Source organism: Dunckerocampus dactyliophorus, chromosome 3, assembly GCF_027744805.1.
Source record: "Dunckerocampus dactyliophorus isolate RoL2022-P2 chromosome 3, RoL_Ddac_1.1, whole genome shotgun sequence".
Taxonomy (NCBI): Eukaryota; Metazoa; Chordata; class Actinopteri; order Syngnathiformes; family Syngnathidae; genus Dunckerocampus; species Dunckerocampus dactyliophorus.
Window position 1 is genome coordinate 28,113,120 of NC_072821.1, and position 23,543 is coordinate 28,136,662.

Sequence of the window (23,543 nt, forward strand, 5' to 3'; positions counted from 1 at the left end):
GGTGAGAGTTTGGGTTGCACCACTGCTTTGTGTTTACCCTGTCTGAGGCTACAGTTGATTGCTGTTATTTGTGTTTCCACTCATGTTATATACTGTAAGTCCATCCTCAGCTTGTCCTCATTCATTGATGCATGACAATAACACTATAACAACTTATTAAGAAACTTACTATGCAAGTTCAGCAAGCTGTCCTCCTACACCAGTAAATAAGTTGCTTCCAACAAGTGTGCGATTCCCATGCACATTTGCACTGTGTGCGCTCCAACCAGATGCTACTGATTAATGTGTGAATTTTGCTGATTCTTTGGTTTATTCAGTGCGCTGATAATCCATATTTGGGCGTACAGACACGGGTTAAACCATATAAAAATCCTGGACACAAACCTCTGCAGTTACGTCCACAGAGGCAATCCAAGGTAAGCTTCAGCTGAAAAATAGCAGGGGGAATATAAGTATGCATATAGTATACATATATATATACAAACAGTATTTACATGACATGTCGTGCATTGTTTTGCATTCTTCTTGCCTGTGTGATGATGAATGTTCATCAATATTGTTATGTGTGCCCTGCAGGTCGCTGGAATGGCTGTTTTCAAGCTCTCATTTGTGGCTGTATTGCTGCTTTCTGCCTATTGCTGGGCTGACAATGAGGTATGTTAAACTTTACATTAACCCTGCCTAACATGGGATATTGTTGCGGCTGTAACCCATGCCAAGCTACGTCACTTCCTGCACATTTGCAGCAACACACACGAGCACATATATGTCTTAAACTTATTTTATCTTATTATTACCCACTATATTGGGTAAGAGGAGTGTAAAGGTGACTATGGGGTGTTATTTTATATCTAGAGGGCTATAATAATGTTAAAAAACGTATTTAGAAGGTCGTCAGTAGGTTTTGTATGTTCTACGAAAATACTCCATTCATAAATAAGAAATCCTACTTTGCGATCTGGAACCAATTAACCGCCATGAACAAGGGATTACTGTACTGTGTAACAGTACGTTATCATCACGTTTACTTGGCACTATCGCCAGCCATGACTCCTGCTGGCCAAAAACTGGACTGCACTTTGTTTACCAAGTAGACGCGACAAACTCTTCCTGTCCCTCACTCATTTTGGACCGTGTGGGACATCAGTGCGCCTCTGTTCCGAACCAAAGGCTTCGTCCCAAAAATCTGATTTCGAATCCATGTACTGTTACTCCCCTAACATGTAGATTGATTCTTAAATGTATTTATCACGCAATACTTAAATCTGAGCTTGTATTACGTGTCATAGATTTGTCATAGGGCGGCATGAAAGCAAGGCTGTCCCCCTGCTTTATATGCATTTACTCCACTTTCATCCACAGTTGAAAAACACACTTTAGATGAATTAGCTACTAGAAAAGGTGCAACGTGTGAATGTCCAGACTGAAAGGGTTCATTTTTTTTTGCATGTCATATGTCCCTCTGCCATTCTAACGTATGATTTCCCCCCTATCTCAATATGGCTGTGCCACACAAACAGGCAGGTATGTATCTAATATACTGTAATTCCCTTGACTTGCATGGTATTGCTTAACCTTCTTCTACTAAAATGCATCCTGTACTTGTGTCACTAAAGACAGCATTGAAGAAGATCTGAGCGACCTTTCTGTGTCGGAACTTCTGGAGAGAGCCAACAGTAACAGGAGTGAGTGTCACCCACTACATTCTTAGAGCAAACGTTCAACATGCACATAACATTTTTGTATTAAGCAGAATATGGTAAATATTCCGAAAACTTTTCAGACCTTTTTCAGATTGACAATTCAAAATCCAGGGCATTTTCGTCTTATTAAAAAGCTGACTGGTATAAAGCCCAATATTTGTAATACATATAACTTACATATATTTATATATATATAGCTTATATACGTATATTATAGAGCTTATATATGACTTCTACACTGTCTGTTGATTGATAATCTTACATGGATAATCTTACATTATCATCATTATCATTCTTTATTGGTACTTCAAATGTGTTTAATAAATGTGTGACGCATATTTAGGGATTAAACCTGGATTGTGTCACGAGTGAACAATGGCAATTAAAGAGAGAAGGGGAGGGCTCTGGAGCTGAATCTAATGTAATAATAAAGCAGTGAGTGAGTCAACAGGCTTTAAACAGGCTGTGTGGTGTATTTCAGTGCGTTCAGCTGATGAGCCAGAGTTGATTGAAGGAGACATTGCCATCGACAATGATGCCGAGAGAAATGCAGACCCCTGTACCAGCCGCGGTTGCACGTGGAGCAAGTGGACTGATGGGAAGGTCTACATTCCTTATTACATCGCCAGTCACTTTTGTAAGTCATTCCATGACTGACTCACCTCTACATTGTCACAATGCTTTTAACTTACTTGTCACTGATTTCCTGTGGCCACGTGCTTTTGAATCCCCAGATGTGATGATTACTTTTTTCTTCTATTTACGGCAATGCTGCCATTGAGCAACGCTCCTACTGGAACTCCCCCAACTGCTTCATGGCTGCTTGAAAGCTGGCCATTGCTTTGGTGTGTCACTAACAGATCGATTTGGTGTGTTTTAGAGATGTACGAGTCATGAACGAGTTGTTCAAAACTTTAGAGTGTTTTACTGAATCGGGACTCACCGGTATTCGTCTCCATTAGCTTATTAACCCCGTGAAAAAAACACCCTTTCATCTTCCTGCCTGAGCTGCATCAGCGATACTCAACAAAAACTCAAGTTTCACTTTCTCACGGGTGCTTGCTGAGGTCTCTAGTTTCACTGTCAATGGCGTTTGACCAAGTCTCAAGTTTCACAGAATTATGGATGCTCGACACAGACTCGAGTTTTACGAACTCACGGGTACTAGACCAAGACTGAATTTCACTCACTCACTGATGCTCAATGAAGACTCGAGTTTCACGAGACTCACGAGTACTCAAGGAAGACTCGAGTTTCACAGACTCATGAGTATTCAAGGAAGACTCGAGTTTCACAGACTCACGGGTCTTCGAAGAAGAATTGAGTTTCACCGACTCACAGAAGACGCAAGTTTTACTGACTCATCTGTCTTTGACAAAGACTTGGGTTTCACTGACTCACGGCCACTCGAGGAAGACTAGTGTTTCCCTGACTTATGGGTACTCAACCAGGACTCGAGTTTGACTTATCCAAAATAAACAGCATTTTATATATGCGTGTTAATATTATATATCAAAACAGTGATCTTAATATTTTCAGCCTCCCGTGAGAAGGCCATCATCACCCGTGGTCTGGAGTCCTTCTCTTCCTTTTCCTGCATCCGCTTCAGGCCCACCAGAAGCAGTGACCGTGACTGGCTGAGCATCGAGTCCCAGAATGGGTAAGAAAAAAAAAAAATGTACTGCAACAGTTTTATTGAAAAAACATTCTGTAGCTCTTAGTTCTCATCAATGTACCTGTGTCCAGATGCTACTCCTACGTTGGTCGCCGTGGTGGTAAGCAGGTGGTGTCTCTGGCTCGCCGTGGATGTCTCTATCATGGCACCGTCCAGCACGAGTTGCTCCACGCTCTTGGATTCAACCATGAACAGACCCGCTCTGACAGGGACAACCACATTAGAGTTCTGCTGCAGAATGTTCAGTCTGGTAAGGGAGACACTGAAAATGCTCAAATCTGAGGTATGTTCCAAATGTGAATGAAACTTTTCCACTTTTCAGGAATGGAGCACAACTTCAGAAAGATTGCTACCCTCAACCAGGGCACTTCCTATGACTACAACTCTGTCATGCAGTACCACAAGTATGAACAACTGCAATGTTCTGCAGGGGTTGGATGCATTTTTTGGTCATTGGCTTTAACAAAATGTTCTGTGTGATGTTGTAGGTATGCCTTCTCCAAGAACAATCAGCCCACCATGCTCCCCATCCCTAACAGCAACGTGTCCTTTGGCAACGCTAAGGAGATGAGCCGCACTGACATTGCCAGGCTCAACAACCTCTACAAGTGTTGTGAGTGTCCACTGTTCATATCAACAATATATGACATACTATCCTTTCTGACCCATATCTGTCTTCATTGTTTCAGAGGATGACATGTTTCAAAGTCATGACTGGGACTGCCCTAGTCTGTCATCAGAGTCGCAATTGTGAACTCATCAGCAAACTAATTTAGAAATAAACATACTTGACCATGACATACATGTCACTGTATTGTGTTTTATTATTTATGTTTCTTTCTTTTAAGTCAAGTGAACAATTATACCATCAATCCATAGCAACCAAGATTTTTTTATCTTATAAAAACCCAGACATGTTGATGATAGTGTACAGTAATCCCTCGTTTATGGCAGGTTAATTGCTCTTAAATATAGTTTTTAATATTGTTAAAGCCCTCAAGACATGAACTAACATCACTATAGTCACCTTTGCACCTGTATTTGGGTCAGTCCTACAGTTAGGTGCCGTTTGTGTGCCCATGACATTACATGCTGTATTTTGTTTAAAAAAAACATTCCAGTTTAAATTTGAACAATCACATTTCAATTGTAAGCCCTCTTCTACTGTAAAGCATAACAATATGAAAAAAGGATGACTTAATGAAGATTAATTGATCTTACTTTTATTGCAAACAGGGCAAACTGTCATGCCCCCACTCATGTTCGCTGAACTACTCATTAGAGTCGTGGGGGCATGCTGTTATGAAATAAATGAAATGACCTCCTCGGGTAAACAAAAAAAATAACGTATTTTTTTATATTTGTGTGGATGCCAGCCTGTGAGGCTGTGTAAGTGTACGTTGGTAAACCTCAATCCCTCTGCCTTAGGAGCTGCGCTGAAGAGGCTTTTGGCCGTGTGGTCAGCACTCTCGCCTCCCATTGTGAAGGTCTGTTGTTCGAGCCCCGGTGCGGGCGGTGCAAAACAGGGCGGGTTACGTTTGCAAGCAAACGCAGATTATTTAGTAGTCTAGTCGCGGTTGTTTGTAGGGGAAAGTAGTAGGGGCTGACAACAAACATAACTAAAGCACGTGTGTGTGTGAAAGTAGGGGAAAAGGTAATATTACCAATTATATAGGTACTACATGTACGTGTGTGCATATACAGTATATGTGTATGTATGTAAATATGAATAATAAACAGTAATAAAAATGATATAATAATACGTAATGATAAATGTTATTTACCTTTGAAGAGGCGTGGTCGAGCATAGTCGTTGTGCTCTAGTTGGAGGAGGAGATATTGAAAAAACAGGACAAATCGTCGTCATCGTTAGACTCTTCTAAAAGAGGTAGTGTTCTGTGGGTGGTGTACAATTAAGCAGGCCTATTAACTCTTCATAAACTTTAATCACACGCTCTGTCCAGGTTGTATTATATTAGTGTCACAGTGCCCTCTGCTGGTCAAGCATGTAACAGTATAAATATGGGCTGGCTGGTCAAGCATGTAGCAGTATAAATATGGACTTTATAAGGCAAAACACATGAAAATATAGACTAGTCGGCTTTGTTCGTATCTCCGAAAGTTTGCACGTCGGATGTTCGTTAGTAGGGGACTGAGTGTACAAGTAAATGTACCTACTTTCATTTCTTGGCGTTTACACACACAGCGCATGCTCCGTCTATTCTTCTATGGTAGGATTCACAGCGCTGCGCACAGGCTGGCGTATGTATTACACCGTTTAAAGTCGTTTTATATTTTCGTGTGGACAAGGAAAGTTCCTGATACAATCCAGTATGGGAAAATAACTTTCGAAAATGGTAAAGAAACATTTTGGTTTAGTTTCCGTGTCGACAGGGTCTAAAGGTGAACGAGGTCTCTGTGAGGAAGTGGCAAAACAACTTCCGGTTGGTGCTGTTGCTGTAAAAATGGCGGACACGTGCGGCCAAGTCATATTAGGATCAGGGCTTACTGTCCTTTCGCATCCTTTGATGTACATTAAAGTACTGGTGCAGGTAAGACATTTGCATTTGATGCAGCTGTTGTGAAACTGTTGTCGCTTTTGGCCAAGTATTCATAAGGAATAACGATTATTTGTTCGCCTGCTTACCAGTTCAAACTAAAAAAAAATAACTCGATACATTTATATTGTATTGTTGTTCAATAGTCAGTCGACGAAAAGTGTGGTCAATTTGGTCTACTATTTATTAACAGTAACATTACAAGAAACGGTGCATATACCATCAACTTCCCTTTGACCTTCTCTTGCCTGACGATTGTGGTTGAAAGTGATCTTTGATTTGGAGCATAATCTTTCATGGGACCTCAATATATCTCCGTAAATGTGTCATTTGCCTTCACAGTATTGATATTGTGAGCTGTGTTATCAGAAGTGTTATGTTTGGATGTCATGTCCGTCGTATGCGTTTGCGGTTACGCCAAAACTTGTGGAATTCTACATTTTTATTTTTAAAGGATGGGCCTGAACTGCAGAAAAAATGGCGACGATTTCGTGCTGCTATTTGACTATTTTAGCATGTCGAAAGTCCAACTAGAGTGACGGAAACGGCGAACATGACTTTCTTATTCCCCTTGATTTTGTTTGACAGTTAACGTTGGAGTTTGTAATGACCACTACCACCACCTACTGGAAAGGAGTGCAACAGATATTTATAGCTTATTTGTATTAATGTGATTTAAAGGGAATGCGGTGTATATACAGTAGATATAGGGATACATAGATATATGATGTATTATTCCCTTGAGTGAATTTACACATGTATAAAATAATATATATGTTATTAGAATTGGCTTGTAAAAGGGGCTGCCTGCAGTGGGTTCCTCCAGCTACCCAGAGGGCACCAAAATTGGAACGTACTGCCAACATTATATTCTGCGTCTTCCTGCTTTGAGTACGTTAGTCACGCCCCCGTAACGCACACACACACGTGCTTTAGTTATGTTTGTTGTCAGCTAATGATAGCAATCTTAAAGTTTAGCTGCTAACGTTAGGTTGTACATTCAATGATAGCTATCATACCAACCACACGGTGACTCCAAATCGTCGCTCGCTTCTCTGAGACTGCTTTTGTGTACGTGCATATGCTGAGGACACGCGTATATGAGACAACGTTGCGTGACAGCTATGAATGCCAGTTATTTTATTCGGGCTGTGAGAAAATTTGTAGGTGATGGTGGTGGTCTTATATTTTTAGGTTTCCAAAATTGTAATTTGGAGCAAATTGCATTCAGTGCCTTTTATTAAAATATTATGCATACCACCTAAAAAGTGGTGTCCACACCTGATATTAAGTTACTCCTAGGGGTGTCACGATGCACTCAGCTCACAAAACAAGACCATGCACAATATGGAGTTCACGGGAACGACACAAGACAATATTTTAACATTTTAAGAAAACTACAATGACAGACTTTTTTTTTTATTTAACTGAGTCACAATGGAGGTACATTTTAAAATGTCTTATAACTTTGCATGCATGACCAAAGCATGATGCTTTTAACTCTTGAACTGCTTTACACAAATTTAAACCAACACCAAAAAATATAGCTGCTGTTGTAGCTGCTATTACTAATCATTTATGTTGATGTGTAGTCATGTAACACATGTTAAAAAGATTGCAGATTCCAGTAGATTTTCTTTGTTTACACTAAGAACTATAGTTCTCATTATGTTGAGAGTGCCGTACCAGGAAGTAAGTCCGAATTAGACTCTACTATCCCACATTTTGATAAAAGTGATATGGAGCGATCGTATTTTGATCTTCAAGGGATAGTTGGGATTTTTTTACATGAACTTGTATGACATTCCCATCGGCAGTGTAGTGCATCTACAGTGACTTAACCCCCACTTTGTCCCGGGAGCCGGGTTCTGGATGGATTACAGTGATGAGGAACGTAGTTGGGGGCCACTTAAGTAAAAGGTTTGGCTTCTCAAAACTATGTGTTGGAAAATGGAATACATTTGCATCACAGAAAGGCCTCCTCCAAAAATCAGACATCACAATCGCTCAGCGTTACTTTGTCTCCCGTTGTATCACTGTGGGCTGTCGCCTGTCCATTGTTGTGCATGTGTTCCACAGCGGATGTAGACCGCTGCGACGAGCATCCACGCATGTAAACACTGTGGATGCGAGATTGCAAGATTTAATATTTAGTTTTATTTAATGTGAATAATTGTATTAGTTGTTTTTCAAATTTGGTTACATGCTGATGATTTTTTGCGATTTAATTAATTAAAAAAGAAACTTATGTTAGCTCCAGAAACTTCTTGAAAAATATGCTTAAGTGTGAATTATTGTTAATGTTAATAGGTAGGACATGAGCCACTCCCTCCTACCCTGGGGAGGAACCTATTTGGCAGGCAAGTCTACCAGCTCCCTGGACTGTTTGCTTATGGTAAGTGTCACTCTGAACTAAAAATAAAAGGTCATATAAATGTCAAATTAAAATAACATGCTTCACATACTTGGGGTCCAGTACACATGTGTACAAATGGAGTGAATGGCCATAACTCAATTTTCTATATTCTATATTCTATACCAGTGTATGATCCAGTTTCCAGTCCACACAGCTGTGTCCTGGGCACTGAGCTGCTGTTTTTTTTGTTTTCTTTGTTTGTTTTTTTTAAGTCTGTGAATTAAGATAATACATGTATGTAATCTGTGTCTACTTTCCCACATACATATCCCGTATACCTGTATCCATATACATATCCCATATCTACAATATTCTTGCCTATCCCACTAATTGTGTTTCTTTCATGTTTTAGCCAAACACATCATCAAGATTGATGGAAAAGTTGGTCTCTTCAAAGGGCTTGGTCCAAGGCTTTGTGCTGGCACCATCGGCACTGTTGTGCACAGTAAAATAGTGCAGGTGAGTGTTGATAGACGAGGAAATACCTAAAGCTTGACGTTGGGATAATAGTTTATACATCAACCGGTTTGTTGCATTTGGCGGGTTTCAGTTTGAAGTTGAGCCTCTGCGTGTAACACGTGCACCCACCCAAAGAAATCCTTGACCTGCGACGATACAAGCCGTTGGCTGTGATTGGTCAGCTTGTCTGTGTGTATTCGACTGCGCGAGGGTGTACATCCCACCTCCGCGAACACCTCCTCAGACTTCGAATCGATTTGCAATAAAGAAGTAAAGTAAAGCTAAATAGAGTTGACATCACATCACAAGCTCAACACATGGGTGTCCAACGTGTGGCCGTGACCCATTGTAGAAATAAAATTAACAGAAACAAACAGCAAAAATGGGAAAATATAACAAAAGGCATAATGTAACATTAAAAAGTTATGTTGATATTAATAACTATAATACTTTATCCTTTTACAAGATAAAAAAGCATAACTTCAACTATCACAGTGACCCCGCCCCGCCAATGTATAGTTTGATTTTCCAAGTTGGGGGACGGTAGGGGGGTGAGGGAGTATTCATAACATTTCTTGAAGATATGCAGGTCTGTGACTGGTCACTTCTTCATGCTAATGGGAACCAACAAAAGAGCTACAGTATGTATATTAACTGATATGGACTGAGAGGTATTCATTTAATCATACTGTATGTGTGCCTCATACGGAGTCTTCATTCTTAATATGTGGGTTAATGGGGATGCAACGGTGCAAGATACAGGTAGCTGGAGTGTTCAGGTAATAAGGAACTTTACTAAAAGCTCTTACTGTTGCACTTGCACCTTCCTAAAAACACTGTAACCCAAAGTGCGGCCCAGGCGCCATTTTGGCCCGCGTCTTGTTCTATAAATAAAAGTTGTTGTTAAGGAGCTATACAGTATTATTAGATATTACACTAATTTACTTTGTCACCTATAACACAAAGCTTATATAGCTTATAGTATAATGTATTGACCTACATTGGATTGCTTTTTGCATCAAAAGACCCACATCCTTAAGTTTTTTTTCTGTATGCTTGGTCATCCATCCATCCATCCTTTTTTTATGCCGCTTATCCTCATTAGGGGGTTTGCTGGAGCCTATCCCAGCTGACTTTGGACGAGAGGCGGGGTTGTATGCTTGATCAGTACTTTTATTTTTTATTGTAAGCTTTTATTTATTGGAGAATTACCTGCCAGTAGATCGTAAAGCAGTTTTATGTTTTGCATTTTGTTCCCTTACTGTACCGAAAATGATACGAACCAGAACCTTAATAGCGAGGTATGTACCAAACGGTGAGGATGCCCTACCATTACACCCCTCTTGGTTAGCTCATTTAGTAACATCAGAAATGAGTCAAAATATTAGCCTCAATGTTTGCATCCGTGCATCTGGGGCAGCTAAGAATGATGTCAGACAGCATAATATAATGTATTCAAATATGTTTGTTTTTCCCTTTCCCACAGAAATGTCATGAACATGGCACACTTGAGGTAAGAGTTGCTGCATGGACCACTACTTTGCTTAGTTACCACTGTCACTTTCATAGGAGGAAATCCTTTCACATGGTCAAGGATATGACTGTTATCTTAAGGAATCTTTTCGTTACTTTTGAACGGCTTAGACCAAAAGTGCGGCCAATGCTGGTGGGCGTTTCTCCTCTCTCAGAGCTTCTGATTTTTACTTTCACTTTCTTTATGAAGACTTTTCTTTTTCTCAGCGCACATATATGTCATGATAATTGATAAATCGATTTAATTGTACGAAGAAAAAAAACAGTCAATCATTTTGCCGGCCTCAATAAATAGACACGTATGCATGCGTTTTCCTCTTTTTACCACACAGACAATATGACAAGAGGGTTCACTCTGCATCTGTCTGTGCAAGTTGGTGCTACAGTGGAATGAACGGAGAGAGTGAACCCTCCTGTCAGCCTCTTTGTCCCAGTACGTGGAGGCAAGGCTACCTCGACTAGCGGTAAGTTAGCAACATTGGCAAGCATACAAAAGAGATGGTTTCTAAGGCGAATGTCAGAGCCTCAGTGTCGGAATATTTAGATTTTAAACAGAATGAACAAGGTGAGCGCATGAACACAGACGAACCGATATGTTGCATATGTTCGAAAGTAGTGACGAGGAAGCAGGGGAATACGACTAACTTATGTGCACACCTAAAACAGAGGTGGAAAGGAGCCTTCGTCCCGACAGTCAACGATTACTGAGGCATTTGGTCGGCAAAGTAAACATAAACAAAACAGCACTGTGTGCTCACAGAGAGTGTCGCTCGCTACATTGCAAAAGAAATGCAAACTTTCAATACGGTTCCAAAGCCAACATTTCGGGAAATGTTACACATGTTTGACAGACAGTACGAATTGCCTGGGAAACTCAAATCTGACCTGAACACATCAACAGCAGTACAATGCCAATGTATTTCCATACACGCCATCCTTGAAGTTATTCTTCTTTCTTTAATTCAGTAGTAGTATTCACTCTCTTTGGAATGTTGCCGTTCCTAACAACCTCCTTTGGAGTCATAGATACAACAGTTTGTATTGCACACTAACTAAGCGGGCGAACGCAAGCAAAGGCTAATTTTTAGCACAAATTTTGGATGTTAACCAAAAAATACATGGTACATATATTTTAATGATACGCTGCTTGGCCAAAAAAAGGCCCCAAAGAGAGACACTTGTATTTTAATAGTTGCATTTTCTCAATTGTTTGACTTGTACTTTCTTCAGGAACTAAAGGGACTAAAAATGTGTTTTTTTTTCTTTTTGGGGGTGGTGGTGTCATCTGGGACGCTAGCAGAAGATTGGCGATGGCTCTGTACAGCACGTCGTTAATGAGGTAAGACATAAATGTCTTTGTTACACAGACCCTTGTATACACGCCTGATCAACATTTTAAGACATGTTGAAAAATTGCAAGAATTTACATTTTGAATTGTTGGCTCTTAAGGAGGTTTTAAATAGCGCTTAAACATGCGAAAAAGAAGAAAAGAAAGTGAGACAACGTTTTTTTGATGAAGCAATTTATTGCAAACAACCATTAAAATGAATGAAATGTTCATCAGCCAATTAAAAGTTTGACTATAGCTCAAAAAAACAGAAACCCCCGCCAAAATAGAAAAAAAATACGCTAAGTCCCCTACTAACGAACATCCGATGTGCGAACATTCGGAGATACGAACACAAGCCGACTGGTCTATTTTTTCATGTGTTTTGCCTTATACTGTAAGTCCACATTTATACTGGTACATGCTTGACCAGCAGAGGGCACTGTGACACTGCTAATGGGACCAACAGGAAGAGGAGAGAGGAAGAGGAAGAGTTTTATGATACAACCCGGACAGAGCGTGTGATTAAAGTTTATGAAGAGTTAATAGGCCTGCTTAATTCTACACCACCCACAGAACACTACCTCTTTTAGAAGAGTCTAACGACGACGACCATTTGTCCTGTTTTTTCAATATCTCCTCCTCTTCCTCCACCACGACGACATATGCTGACCACTCCTCTTCAAAGATAAATAAGTTATCATTACGTATTATTATATCATTTTTATTATTGTTTTTTTCATTAATTATCCTCGTTTAATATTACTACTACATCCAAACTCATATTTACATACATACGCATATACTGTATATGTATACACGTACATGTAGTACCTACTGTATATCATTGGTAATGTTACCTTTTCCCCTACTTAAGAACGATTCAACTTAAGAACGGTCGTCTGGAACCAACTGTGTTTGTTAGTTGGGGACTTAGTGTACTCAAAAAGGACTCATTAATACGTTTCTGCACTATTCTTATTAGTTACCTCAAAAATTAGTTTAGGCATGCTTGATGCCAGTGTTTCCAGGAGGCTAGTGGGAACTTTGCTCCAGGTGGTGAAGATGGCTTCACAGAGGGCATCAACTGTCTGGAAGTGATGTCCATTTTTGTAAACTTCCCTTGCCATCCATCCCCAAATGTTCTCAGTTGGATTTCGATCAGAGGAACACACAGCATGGTCCAAAAGAGTGAGTTTATTCCTTTGAGATATGTCCTTTGTCAGGCAGGCATTGTGAACTGCAGCGTTGTCTCGTTGAAAAAGCCAATCATTACCACACAGATGAGGACCTTCAGTCATGAAGGAAGCCCCCTGCAACATCTCCACATGGCCAGTTGCCATTTGACACCCCTTCACAACCTTAAGCTCCATTGTTCCATTGAAGGAAAAAGCACCCCAGATCATGATGGCGCCCCTTTCCATTGTACCGTGTGGAAAACTTCTGGGGGATTTCCTTGTCATGCCAGTAACGTTGGAAGCCATCAGGACTGTCGAGGTTACACTTTTTTCCCTTATCAGAGAATAAAACTTTCTTCCACCTTTCAAGTGTCCCATGTTTGGTGCTCTCGTGTAAATTCCAAATGGGCAATTTTGTGGCGACGGAGACGAGGCCTTTGAAGATGTTTTTTATTTTTAAAAGTCTTCTCTCGCAGATGCCATCTGGTGGTTATTGGACTGCACTCGGCACCAGTAACAGCCTTCATTTGGGCTGAGGATTGTCCCATGTCTTGACGGACAGCCAATGGGATCCTCTGGCTCAGGGCAGTGAAATTTTTTTGGGTCTATTGCTTGACCTTTTCGTTCCATAACCCTCAGGATGCTGTAAATAAGTTTTGAATGACTGTCTTACTGCGTCCAGCCTCAGCCGCAATGGCACGCTTCTGGAGGCCTTTTTTATGCAGCTCAACAATCCGACCACATTCAGAGAAAGCGTTTTTGCCTTTGCCACTAGAGATCATGACAGTGTGAGCACCTGACAGAAAAGGACATTGATTTTTCAAGATTTTGGCTTTTAAAGGCTGTGGTCTTAAAGTTTTCATCAGCCGATTTCACTTTAATGGGTGTTTTGCAATAAATTGCTTACTCAAAACATTGTTTATATCATTCCCATGTCTTCTTTTTGCATTTTGAAGCTCTACTGAGAACGTCCTTAAGATCCAACAGTGCAAAATGTAATTTCATGCCACTTGACATTATATAACATTTTGGTCAGGAAGTATACCAATTCAAATTCATTTTTATCATCTCTTTTTCTCGCAGTCAGTTTGATTTGTTTGTGTTTCTGCCTCCACAGACAACCAAAGAGATGATAGCTCGTTCCTGTGCCACCATAGTTACACATCCCTTTCATGGTATGGACAGTTGGACTTGCACAATGCCATTTTCCTGCATTACAGTATGAAAATTATAGTACGGAACTATTTCCGTCAAATAATGTTCATGAATGATGTTACACCTTTTATGAATGAAATTGCAAATGTAAAATGAATCATCATCATCAGGTTCTATGCCAGGGCTATTCAACTGTCGGGCCCGCAAGCCAAATCCAGCCTGTGAATGATATCAGAATCGCTCGCTAGTGCAGTTAAAAAAAATTACTAACATTATTGGCAGCATATTCCTAAACACGATACAGCACTCTGGTCATATAGAGCATCTTTGACTACCGGTTCTTGCGGTAGGTCCTTAAAAAAGCTTCGGAACGCTCCTGTCTTATAGAGCCCAGGTTCCCAAAGTGAGGTACGCCAATTGTGGCACGTGAATAAAAATGAAAAACAATTAACGCCTCACAATTACGAGTGAGGTGTTCCGCACTGTGAAAACCTGTCAATGTACTGTATGTGCGTGTCAGGGTGAGAGAGTGGAGCTTCCACTGAAAAGGAGGTTTTATCGCTGCTTCTATGTATTTTTGTACTTTAGATACTGCTAAATCTTCAACTTGCCCTTTCAATTTGGTATCAAATTAATATGCAGATTTAAATCATAGAGATTGTAAGTGGACAAAAGTCAAGCTCAAGGTCAGCTCATTCAAAGGGTCGCAACATCCGGCTGAAATAAGACATGTCGGACGAATACTATAATACTTTACTAATACTTTACTAATCTCCAAGACAAATTCGCATCTTATCTATTTATCAGTGCTCATGTCAAACTTTTATCAAAATTTCACCATGCCCATTTTGGAACCAGAATTACTTACTATAAAATGAATTAACCAGATAATCATGTTTAATATTTCAATGTAATGAAATGTAAAAATGGTGTATGTTTTTTAAGTGTGCAGCAGTGGGAGGTACATGGCTTCAAGTCAAATGTCTGAAGGCGTACGTGACTGTAAAAAGTTCGGGAACCACTGTTATAGAGGATCTTTGACATGCTGTTTTTTTGCAGTTGGTCCTTAAATAGTCCCAAAATGCTGAAGTTTTTCAACTCCCATCTTTTGAAATGTCTAATATTTAAAGACTGCCCTCTTCCTGCTCCAAGCTTGTAAGCTACGCCCCACGTACCACACATGAGCAGGAGCCTTTAGGTTTTAGTGTATATCACGAAGAAAACTACTTGAGTAAAAGTAGAAATAGACATCGTAAAAATTACTTGAAGTACAAATAGACAGTACACAAAAAGGCACTTTAAAAGTTCCAATAATGCAGGTGAATGTGATTTATTACTTATTGATTGATCCTTGCTTGTCTTTCAGTCATTACATTGAGATGTATGGTGCAGTTTATCGGAAGAGAGGCAAAATACAGGTGGGTGTGTTTTCTCAAACATCGCATTTGAAGCTAACCCAACACCGCACAATTCTCAACACAACTGTCATCTATTTTCAGCGGAGTCCTAGATTCCATTGTCACCATCTACCGAGAAGAGGGACTTCTGGGCTTCTTCGCGTATGTTCTTTATTTTCATTTACTGTTTATGCCAGCATTATGAATAAATACAGTCATGGGAAAAAAATGATTAGACCACCCTTGTTTCTTCAGTTTATTGATCCATTTTAATGCCTGAAGGTATTTTTCTAAAGGTATTTTTGTTTGGACAAATATAATGGTGATAACAAATAAAGCTCATAAGACTTGAATTTAAGAGCTGATATCTAGCAACTTCCGTGGTTTTCTTGATGATGGCCAAAATCACTTAAGCTGGTTATTGTTGTAATGGTGCTTGGCAGATTGTAAAAATAAAATAAATTCATTAATAGTAAGATATACTGTGTGTGTGTGTGTGTGTGTGTGTGTGTGTGTGTGTGTGTGTGTGTGTGTGTGGTAATATATATTTTTTTTATGTAACTTTGCTTGTCTCAGCATTCAGATGTTTTTTGTTTTAATCCCAAATTGTTTTTCTTGTGTCTTTTCATAGTGGCTTGATTCCTCGTCTTCTCGGAGATGTCTTAGCTCTGTGGATTTGTAACATGCTGGCTCACTTCATCAATACATACGCAATCGATGATTCGGTACACACTTTCCCCTTCATCTTATATCCGCTAAGATGCTATGTTTAAATTTCTGTTGTTTTATCAAGAACAAGAAGAGAAGAAGATATGATGATGTGTTTATGGCGATCATTACAAGCATTAAGGCTGTCTGTTCCTCCCTTCAGATGAGTCACACAGGAGAAATCAAGAACTGCTCTCAGGCTGTCACAGGGGTAAGTATTGTGTATTGATTTTACATCAAGAGCGTTATTTGTTTTCTTGACCGAAGCAGACCACGTATCTTTGTCTTTTTGGTGTCCAGTTCTTTGCCAGCATGCTTACATACCCTTTTGTATTGGTATCCAACCTCATGGCCGTCAATAACTGCGGGTGAGTTGGCTGATCCATGGTTTTTTTGTCTGTTCCACGGTGATGTGAAACATTGTCATCATTGCTCGTGGTTTTTTCAGGCTGGCCGGAGGCCTTCCTCCCTATGCATCAGTATATCCTACCTGGCTGCACTGCTGGAGTCATCTAAGCAGCGAGGTCAGATCTTTTCTGCTCTTTGACTTTGCCCTCTCCAAACATGAGTTTAGAAAATAAATTGCTAAATAGCGTGTAAAAATGCACTCAGCTTTATAATAGCGTGGAGGATAGATGGCAAGCGTCGTCTTAGACGCTCATCCGTCTTAGAGCGGCGATGTGACCTGTAGACTCGACCTTACAAGTTAGGTGATGTCAAAGGCTTCTCCTTTGTACTATACTTGTTGTATTTATATTTCAAGAAAAAACTGCGTCTCAGCTTTGTGATATAGGTAAAAAAGTGTATTATCTTTGCTCTTTTCCCCCCATTTTTGCTGTTTTTTTTTTATTTCCAAAAATTTAATATTTCTACTTCCGTAATCATAACAAAAACTTTTCCCCGAGCCTATTTTTTATTTTGTTTTGTAACATTCATAATTCATATTATGACTTTTGAAAAGGAACCTATATTTTCCTTTAACATTTCAACTCTGTTACTAAAAGGATTATTTTTCCTCATATTGCATGTTTATTCTAGCAAAATTGCGACTTTTCTCATTAGAATATGACTTTTCTCTTAACATTTTGACTTTATTTTTAAATATTTCAACTATTTGAACTTTCTTCCGGTAAATGTTCATAATTATGACCATATTCTGATATTTTGAATTTATTTTATTTTAAGTCTTTGTTTTGTTTTTCATAATTATGACTTAAAAACATTTGTCTTTCTTTTAGTAGTTCAGCTCTATGCTACTAAAATGTTATTTTTCCTCTTAGTATTACGTTAGTCTCGTAAAATTACGACTTTTTCTCTTTCGATTACAACTTTTTTCTCTAAATATTTAGACTTTATTCTTAGTTACTGCTGGTTTTTACATTTTTGCTGATGTTGTTTTTTTGTTTAGTTTTCTTGTTAAATTATATTTTTAGAATGTGGCGAGGGCCAATAAAAAAACAAAACAAAACAAAGCAAAAAAACGGTTTGTCGAAGTTGGTGCTAATGTAGCTTACCAAAGTGCGGATGGTCTAGTATGCTAAGTATAGTGTTCATCACATACTTATAAATTATTAGTGACTTAGGGCGAATTACATCTGTTTTTTCAGTTTCCAACTATTTCAACTTTCTTCATAGTGTAAATTTTCTTCTCGTAATATTATGACTTTATTTCCATATTATAACTTCCCCCAACCTAATTTTTCAAAAGTTACAACTTTATTTTGTTTTGTTTGTTTCTCTTAATAACTTCGAAAAAATGACGTACAGTATTTTTTCTTTAATATTTCAACTCTTCATAAAATGACAGCAGTTTTTTCCTTTTTTTTTTTTTTTTTTTCAACCATTTCAACTTTCTTCTTTTACATTTTTTTTTTGTTTTTTTGGAATAATACATTTATTCCCATAATATTTTAACTTCATTGCAGTCGTATAACTTTCCGCCCCCCAACCTAATTTTTAAAAAATTGCAATTGTTATTTTTCTTTGTTGGTTTCTCATATTACGACTGAAAGTGCTCATGACCCCAAAACACGTTAATCTTATTTTTTCCATGAAAAATAACACTAAAAGCCATATACTGTATATTGTTTTATTATTGTTTGTCACTTTATTTGCATGTGTTCATGGCTGTTTGAACTCGGTTGAAATGTTCTCGACATTAATTTCTAGCTAAACATGGATCGCTTGTTGCCTTTCTGGCAGTCGATCTGTCAGTTTCAGTAAGTAAATCCATATTGAGTAGTAGTATGGGGTTTCTTGGCAGGGCTAGATAAGCATCAATGGTATCGTATTTTGCAGTGTGCATAGAACTGTCATTGTCACTTACTGACAGTCAAAAAAACATACTTATGGGCAATTTTTTGTGTATTATATCATAGACTTATTTAGACTTTATTCTTAGTTACTGCTGATGTTTTTTGTTTCATAGGCATCACAACACAATATTAAGTCAATGTTATTGTGTCATTGTTGTGAATATGTCACATCATTGGCTTGTCAGTTCACGGCTGCCACATAGTGGCAGTTAAAAAAAACTCGCTTGGGGGGGTCAAAATCACAACTTAATTTCACTCGTACTTACGTTTATCTATGACAGCATCTATGACAAAAATGCTTTGAGTACTTTTTGTTTGTTGTTTCTAACCTTTTGGTATGAGAACAAATTTTATGCTACTAAAACTAAATATTTTCTAATGTTACTGTAAATATTAATATTTTGACTTTATTCTTGTAAAATTACTGATGCATTTTCCATTTTTGCTGGGGTTTTTTTCTTGTTAAATTATATTTTTTGAATTTGCTGCGGGCCAATACAAAAAAAAACCAAAACAGCTGTGGCCTGCAAATGGCCTCCGGGCCGCTCTTTGGACACCTGTAAACTACGTATTGATGGAAAGTGATTCTCAAGTCCATTTTGGATTGAAGTCTTGGTGTAATTGCTGTCACCTGTCCTTGTCATCTGACACATCTTAACTCTTCACTCCTTCCAGGGCAACATGAGCAGAGGAAACAGTTTATTCTTCCGGAAGCTTCCAGCAGGAAAGACGTATGCCATTCATCAAAAAAGATTTTATTAAAAAGCATAAAACAATTGTCTGAAAAGAAAATCAACGTCTCATCTGGGTGGGGGGGGGATGATAGATTATTTGTGTGTGCACTTGTTTTCCTGTTTTATGTGAATTGCAAAATACCAACTTTTAGTGTTTCAATTAAGAGTGGAACTGTAGAATGTGGCACTAAATGATGGATGGACCAACAAGTTATTGAAATCATGTAACTGCTCTCCATGTTCTTCATTTCACACATTATTCCTCTACAGTTATGATTTTTTTCTGTTAAAACACTTGATGGCTAACATTGATGACGGGGTTATGGGGGTATTTTTATTATGGAATGAGGTTGGTTGTTGGGCATATAGTCTGTGACATTAGTCAAGTGCTTCTAACATCTCATTGTAATAGAAATAAAAGTTTTTTTTCTCCTGATGTGTGTCTACAGGTGTTTTTAGAGTAAAGTATAAAAGTTCAACTTCATATTTGTACTTTGTATACTTCAGTAGGCTACTTGATGAATACTTGTGATCTTTGTCAGCACAATAGGTATGAAAAGACAGAAAAGCTTCGTCACAACTGATTTTCTGACAAAGTGTCACATTTTCCTGGAAAGTATCATTTACCTTTTTTTTTTTTTTTTTTTTAAACTTTATACACGGTTTATACACTCCTGGAAAAAGCCATGTGGGCTTGAGATAATGTGGTGGGATTGTTCATTGGTTTGCTTTAGCAGGATGGGAGGTTGACCTGGGTTCTTCTCCCAGTCCACTACCAACCCTGAAAGTCTCTTGGCCTAATGAGCATTGAGGAACAAGGACGGGGGGTGAGGTCGTATCAGCCAAAGAACTGTCTGGGTTGGGGACGTGAGCAGCGGTCAGTTGGTGTGGCGTGGACACCGCCTCCAACTGAGGTGGGTTTGGATGAGCAGCCGAGGTGGCCATGTTTGGACCTGCTTGAAGGGACGTCTGCTCTGTGGACTTCATTTTCCCCCGTGGAACTTTGGAACAGGTGTGGAGGTGACTCAGGAGGCCGCGGTACGATCTCAACTTTGTGCGGCAATTCTCACACCTGCAGACAGAGATCCCAAATTATTTTATTTTTTCAGTCACGGAATATCATCTCTCTCATCTTATACATCCTCAAGGCCAAACAAACTAACAGCAATCACTCTTATGGCGGTTAATTGGTTCCAGACCTGCCAGTGGGAAGTGAATTTCCACAAGGTAGGATTCCTTATACAAGTATACCTTATATTCCTTATATACTGTATAAATGGATTCTTTTCATAGAGTATAGAAAACCTTTCTAAATATGGGTTTTAACATCATTAGAGCCCTCTCGACATGAAATATTTTAAACAACCCCTTATACACTTGTACCTTTACACTCCTATTACCCATTATAGTAGATATAATAATAGTAAAGCAGACGTGCTGATGTTTTGATGGAAATGCTCTAAGTGGGGGGAGGCAGACAGGAAGTAATGTCAGGGGTCCTGAGTTTGCCCGTGTTTTTATTAGTGATTATTGTGCCTGTTAGATCAATCAAATCTGCAGTAAACGCCTGCAGACTTTTAAGAGGTTCACTGAATTGAAAAGTAAGACTGAATTGAAAAAACAGAAGCCTTACATGAAGAATAAGTTGGGTTTATGATGATGTCTGATGTGTTCCATCAGTTTCTGCATGTTAGGGAAGGAGCAGCTGCAGCCAGTGGTGGAGCAGTGGAAGACTTTACCTGCAGGACAAGCTTCGTGTTATGCTTCATTTCATGCTCTTCCACTCCTAACCAACATAAATATCAAACACAGAACACAAGTCCACCAAGTCCACCAGGTCATTCGCAACATCATGTGGATTTTGGGGGAGATTAGTACATTTTAAATATGTAAGAGAGCAAAAACATGTTTAATTGCCGCATATGTTTCTGCACTGTTTATTGATTATCAAGAATGTTTTGCCATTGCTCTAAACGGAGAAGCAAAGAAACTAAAAGTCACAAGTTTTATAAGCCTCATAATGTTTCATGTTTAATCTGACGTGCCAATGAAAATAGAGCTGTGGGCTGCCACTTCCTGGTTGAAGGAACTGATGCTAGACATGTAAAAATAATACAATTATTCATAATTGTATTATTTTTACATGACATTATGTTATATTGTATTACATATTGTTAATTTGTTCACAATTAAGTTGAATTATTGATTAGTTAAAAATATATATATTTGTATTACTTAAGTCTGCGTTTATTCTGATTAAAATAAATATATGGCAAACCGTAAAATCATTCTATGATCGCAATAAAATATGTCGGTACGATGGGATACCCATTTACTTGGGATCGGATCGATACCTAAATGTGCAGTATCGTCCGGCCCTAATCCCTGTCATCCATGTTTATAGAATTTCTTACCATTAAGAGACTGAGCAGGGACTGCGTGGTCCCTGACGTGACTCTCCAAAGCACTGACGTCTGTGTACACACGTTTACATCCGTGCAATGGACACATCATGCTGTTTCCTGTGCGACATAAACATACATTTATACATACATTTATTACATTGCTAGCTGATAGCTAGCTAGCGATGGGAAACTGACGATGGTGACGACAGCTCTCTTATTGCATAAATCATTACACAAATGCTTGTCTGAAAGGCTTCACATGAAACTAACCTTTAATTCCATTTTCAGCATCCGCCTGAATATGCGACATGTTTTCTTCTGATACAACGACAACAACAAAAAACGAAAGCTGCTGCCAGCTTCTTCTTCGTTGTTGTGTTGGTGATTGGCAAGCAATTTGTGTATTACCGCCACCTGCTGGTGTGGACGGAGGTCATTGCATGAAGCGATGACTTCATGTATGACGTTGCATTGGCAAATCAAATTATATGTAATACAAAGCTGTGGCCAGTAAGGGGCACTGTTCAGTAAAAAGTTCTGTTCTCATTGAAATATCACATCTAAAGAGATTGTGCCCCACCTAGTGCAGTATAACAACTTAGCATAACCAGGTTCCTTTCCCTTCATACAGTACTTTCTCTGTTCATCCATCTATCCATTTTCTATGCCACTTGTCCTCACGAGGGTTGCGGGGATATCTGGAGCCTATCCCAGCTGACTTCGGGCGACAGGCGGGGTACACCCTGGACTGGTCGCCAATCGCAGGGCACATATAGACAAACAACCATTTAAACTCACATTCATACCTATGGACAGTGGCGGCTCTGGCTTGACCCTGGGGGGTCCGCACCCCCGCCCCCACCAACACACACACACACACAAATAATAAATTTGTTTCCGCTTCTTTCTAAATTGTGCACCTGATGGTGCACAACAACAGGAGAAACATGGATTTCTCCTTTCCATGTTTTGCTGATAAAAATAACACAATCATCATCTTCAGCTTTTTTACCGGTGCCGTCTATTCTAGCACATTTTTACGTGCCATGACAGCGAGGTCCCACATCGGTGTGGTTAGGTAAGAAGCTGCAGAGCCGGAGCTAAGATCAAAGGCAAGCGGCTAGCAAGAAAGTGGAGATTCAAGCCAACGGTACCTTCTATGATCATGGGACGTCAAGACCTTCAGGAAGTACAGCTTATTCTGCTTTACTGAAACGTGAAACAGCTAGTGTCCTAGATGCTAACGTGGAGCTAACGGACTTCAGCACAGTCAGAGCGAACAGAGATACAAGAGCCTGTAGAAAGCGCAAAGGAGGTGGGCTTGCACTGTATGTGAACACTTGGAACTCCTGGTGCTAGCTGTATATATACCCAGGGAGTTCAGTCACCCCATTGTATCCTTGTTTAGATACCTCCACGCACTGATGCAGAGGCTGTGTGTGACATGGAGTTGTGACAACTCCAAACACAGCACCCTGAAGCTCTCGTTTTGATCTCCCGGGATTTCAATCATGTGACACTTGACAAAACGCTGGCTTCTTTCTACCAGTATGAATGTTAGTGGACTGGAACACCAGGAGCAACAGGACTATAGTCCTAATGTATGCAAACATCAACGATGCATACAGTGCTGCCCCCTTGCCTGCGCTGGGGAAGGTAGCTCACCAAAACCCACACGCTCATTCAGGAAGTGGTCCCCTGAGGCCGAACAGACTGCTTCGAAACCACGGACTGAGATGCATTGCAGGGCCCCCACAGTGACAATATGGAACAAATGGCTGCCTGCACCACGGACTACATCGACTTCTGCATGGATGTTGTTGTGCCAGTAAGGACTGTACGCTGCTTTGCTAACAACAAGTCCTGGATAACAAGTGACATCAAAGACCTTCTGAACCTGAAGAAGAAGACCTTCAAAGACGGTGACACACAAACTTAAGTGGGTACAGAAGGAACTAAGAGTCCAGCTAATGGCAGCA

General features: G+C 39.5%; 3 protein-coding genes across 4 annotated transcripts; 2 read left to right on the forward strand and 1 right to left on the reverse strand.

Moving 5' to 3' along the window:
* The first annotated feature begins 338 nt into the window (after positions 1-338).
* On the forward strand, positions 339-4,180 carry LOC129179069 (hatching enzyme 1.2-like). The gene is made up of 9 exons (XM_054771897.1): positions 339-416; positions 577-658; positions 1,617-1,685; positions 2,185-2,340; positions 3,243-3,363; positions 3,450-3,628; positions 3,701-3,782; positions 3,867-3,991; positions 4,068-4,180. Coding segments are annotated over exons 2-9 (807 nt in total). The 5' UTR covers positions 339-416; positions 577-585; the 3' UTR covers positions 4,070-4,180.
* Positions 4,181-5,812: 1,632 nt separating this feature from the next.
* mtch2 (mitochondrial carrier homolog 2) lies at positions 5,813-19,609 on the forward strand. 2 transcript variants are annotated; one of them, XM_054771639.1, is made up of 13 exons: positions 5,813-5,930; positions 8,247-8,331; positions 8,705-8,811; positions 10,298-10,324; positions 11,642-11,683; positions 13,968-14,025; positions 15,372-15,423; positions 15,505-15,564; positions 16,034-16,127; positions 16,274-16,321; positions 16,411-16,478; positions 16,559-16,634; positions 19,101-19,609. In XM_054771639.1, the coding sequence occupies exons 1-13, from the start codon at positions 5,844-5,846 to the stop codon at positions 19,185-19,187; spliced, it is 891 nt and encodes a 296-aa protein (XP_054627614.1). In that variant the 5' UTR covers positions 5,813-5,843; the 3' UTR covers positions 19,188-19,609. The 2 variants fall into 2 exon arrangements, with proteins under 2 accessions (XP_054627614.1, XP_054627615.1); XM_054771640.1 differs by having other exon boundaries at positions 11,645-11,683.
* On the reverse strand, positions 19,165-21,947 carry znf414 (zinc finger protein 414). The gene is made up of 4 exons (XM_054771641.1): positions 21,835-21,947; positions 21,574-21,681; positions 20,793-20,898; positions 19,165-20,231 (listed from the first exon to the last, which is right to left on the reverse strand). The coding sequence occupies exons 1-4, from the start codon at positions 21,872-21,874 to the stop codon at positions 19,877-19,879; spliced, it is 609 nt and encodes a 202-aa protein (XP_054627616.1). The 5' UTR covers positions 21,875-21,947; the 3' UTR covers positions 19,165-19,876.
* Between the last annotated feature and the right edge of the window lie 1,596 nt (positions 21,948-23,543).